This window comes from Lactuca sativa, chromosome 2, assembly GCF_002870075.4.
Source record: "Lactuca sativa cultivar Salinas chromosome 2, Lsat_Salinas_v11, whole genome shotgun sequence".
Lineage (NCBI taxonomy): Eukaryota > Viridiplantae > Streptophyta > Magnoliopsida > Asterales > Asteraceae > Lactuca > Lactuca sativa.
The window spans coordinates 153,528,416-153,531,948 of NC_056624.2; the positions used below are offsets into that span (position 1 = coordinate 153,528,416).

At 34.7% G+C, this 3,533-nt stretch overlaps 1 protein-coding gene across 2 annotated transcripts; it reads left to right on the forward strand.

Annotated features, from left to right (window-relative positions):
- The first annotated feature begins 713 nt into the window (after window positions 1-713).
- On the forward strand, window positions 714-3,533 carry LOC111883445 (putative WEB family protein At1g65010, chloroplastic). Of its 2 annotated transcripts, none has more exons than XM_023879779.3 (4): window positions 714-908; window positions 1,012-1,165; window positions 1,257-3,036; window positions 3,260-3,533. In XM_023879779.3, the coding sequence occupies exons 1-4, from the start codon at window positions 889-891 to the stop codon at window positions 3,370-3,372; spliced, it is 2,067 nt and encodes a 688-aa protein (XP_023735547.1). In that variant the 5' UTR covers window positions 714-888; the 3' UTR covers window positions 3,373-3,533. The 2 variants fall into 2 exon arrangements, with proteins under 2 accessions (XP_023735547.1, XP_023735548.1); XM_023879780.3 differs by having other exon boundaries at window positions 3,269-3,533.

The following is a 3,533-nucleotide window of genomic DNA, read 5'->3' on the forward strand; positions in this document are numbered from 1 at the left end:
ATTTGTATTCTTGAGATCTTTAGTAGACATTAAACATCATTTCCTTTTGTTTTGAATTCACGTGAAAGTAAAAATACATTCAACAATTTATTATTCAATACAACATATATTTTAGCTTATTTATTTTAAGAAATCAATAATTTTAAGTTTTAACATATTGGACATATTCGGCATAGAGCTTTTGAAAATTTATAACTTTGAGTTTTAAACAAAAAAACTAATAATCTAAAAACTACTTCAAATAACATTTAACAAAAAGCTCATTTATATTATAACAAATTTATAAGATTACAATGAATAATATTTATGTAATTTTACATATTTCAAAGGTTCCAACTTCCAACTATATTATGGCTAACACTTATATACAAAGAAAGCTACAGTTTTAACATATCAGCTAACAATTACCAACCACAAGCTTCTGGTTAGTTTTATCGAACACGTCCATTATGAAAAATTAACCTAATTACATGTTAATTTTCAACAAGTTTCTAATTTTAAACAGTTATATAAAATGAGAAAAAAAAGCCTATTGTATTTAATGATTGAATGAATAAAATAATAAAAACACCTTACCCTTTTGCAAATAACCTTTTTAGGTTGTAAAACAAAAAACAAAGAACAAAAGAACAAATAGAAAAGTCAAGGGTAAAGAATAGAAATATAAGATTGAGTCAATTAATTTCCATGTAGGCTTAGGTGTTTTCTTTTCCCCATTTGTCAATTTCCCCTGAATTCCTTTGTAGTATTTGATTCAAAGTGAGTGTCTGTATCGAGTACCCGCCAACCTCGGACCCCTTCAAACCCACCGGATTTCAACCATTTTCTCTCCGATTTTTCATCGGTTTCCAGAAATAGTCGAATTTTGACAGCGCCTAATCTTCCACAATGTTACGTTCCAAATCCAGGTACTAACTCATCCAAATTTCTGTCTCTGTATCATCATCATACGTTACGTGTAAATTTCGTCGTCTCTATCCTTGATTTATGATAAATATCGTTGATTTTTAGATCTGGTTATTTGGAATTCGGGCAAAAGAAGCATCAATCCTTTCTCATTAGAAGCATTTCCGGATCGAAGATTTGTAGGGGAGATGCTCTTGCTTCACAAGTCGCTAAAGAAGCCGTCGTTTCCGTTGATCGCAAGTCAATTAGTTTATCAGAGGTATATAAAATTGTTAAATTTTGGTGTAATTTGGTTAAATTTCTGTGTATATCTGATGACGATGATGATGATTTGTGTTTTTGTTGCGTAGAATCGGATTGTTAAGGCTGCAATGATGCAAAAGCAAGTAACCGATTTAGAGGAGGAGTTGAAGAACACAAAAGCGAGATTAAATGAAGCAGAACGAGAAAAAAACCGACTCATTACGGAGGTTAATGCAGGGTTGTCAAAGGCGTTTGAGGCTAAATTGGCAGAAAGGGATAAATATTTAGAACAATTGAAAAAGGAATTGGCCACAGTTAAGGATGAAAGCAAAAAACAGATGCAGGAATTGGAAGATCAGGTGGAAAAAGCAAAGCAATCGGAATCAAAAATGTTGGAGTCGCTGATGTTTCAAACGCAAGAAATTATGCAAACTAAAATGGATTTAGAAGAATCGAAACTTGAAGTTGCTTCACTTTACGAGAGGCTCGAGAATGGTGGCAACAACAACACATCAAAAGGTAATTACAATTACAATCATAATCAAAATCAAAAGCAAAATCAAAATCAAAATCAAAATCAAATTCAAAATCAAGCATCAATGGAGACAATAGCATTAAAAGAAGAAATCGCAAAGCTGAAGAACGAAGTAAAACATGCAATGGAAGGCGAGGAGAAAAGCAAGAAGGCGATGGATGGTTTAGCATCTGCATTACAAGAAGTAGCGACAGAAGCAAGTATGACAAACGAAAAACTAAGATCAACAGAAGCGAAAGTAAGCGATTTGAGTTCAGAAGTCGAGCGATTAACGGAAGAACTCGAGATACAAAGGGAAGAATACGATCGATTACGAGTGGAATCTGAGGAATCTTATCTCACATGGTCATCAAAAGAAATGGGATTCATAACCTGTATTAAAAAATCCGATGAAGAATCCGCCGCCGCTAAACACGAAAACAACCGGCTGAAAGAAGCCCTAGTCTCCGCCGAAAACACAGCACGAATCGCGAGAGAAGAAGCTTTCAAGCTTCGAGACATTCTCAAACAAGCCCTAAACGAATCAAACGTCGCTAAAGAAGCCTCCAACATCGCTCGATCGGAAAATTCAGAACTCAAAGACTTACTAGCAGAAAAAGAAGACGCATTACATTTCCTCACAAAGGAAAACGAACGATTACGAATCAACGAAGTCGCAGCTCGTGAAAACGTGAAAGAGTTCAAGAGATTATTAGCTGCAAAAGCAGAAGCTGAAAAATTCTACGACGAAAAAGAACACAACGACGATTTCGACTCCCCGCTTTCGTGCCTCTACGAAGATCATTACGACGGAAGAGGAACACCACGGCAGACATTCAGCTTCGATTTCGATGATCTGAAAGCGTTCAACAAAGACGACGACGTTTTCAACAACTTCGAGGACGAAACAGTTGCTGATATCGCTGTAGGTGATGATCCGGAGAAGGCGGAGGCGTTGAAAGGTTCTATTTTTGACATGTCGGCTTCGCCTAAATCAGAGCCGCAGACGCCGAAGTTTAAACCGGAGCACCGGCGAGCTTCGTCGATTTATACGGATGCAGGTGGGGTGGGTCAAGGGGAGGAAGGCGAGAACGCCGGTAGTAGTGGGCATAGCCATAGTCATGGTCATACGGAAGATGGAGATGATAGGAGCTACTACAGCCGGAAGAAGCTGTTTAAGAAGATCGGAGAACTTATCGTCGGAAAACAAACCAGTAAAAAAGAAGGCTCAGAAACGCCTAAAGAACATGGAAAAGAAAAAGAACAGAGCAAAGAACAGAGTAAAGAACATAGTAAAGAAAAAGAACAGAGTAAAGAAAAAGAAAAGGAACAGGGTAAAGAAAAAGAAGAGGGTAAAGAGGGTAAAGAACTAGGTATGTAGTTTGATTGTTTAATTGTGATTTCAGATTTTATGATTATTATATATATATATATATATATATATATATATATATATATATATATATATATATATATATATATATATATATATATATATATATATATATATATATATATATATATATATATATATATATATATATATATATATATATATATTGGTTGTAATGAGTTAAATTGTGTGTATGTTTATAGCGATTGCAGAAACGACGACGCATCATTCAAGTGGATTTAGTGGATACACAACCGCTGGATGGAAAAAAGTTGCTTTATATTACGGGCCTTATGGTGGTTCAAAGGATTCTTGATACAAAAAGCTCGGTACAGAAGGAGTGAGTTCACCTCTTATGAAGTATAGACAGGTTATTATTATTTTTTTGCAATTGTAATTTATCATTTCTTATTGTGGGACGTAATATATTTACATTTTGATGATTAGATGATATGATTTATATTTATCTTTATGCCT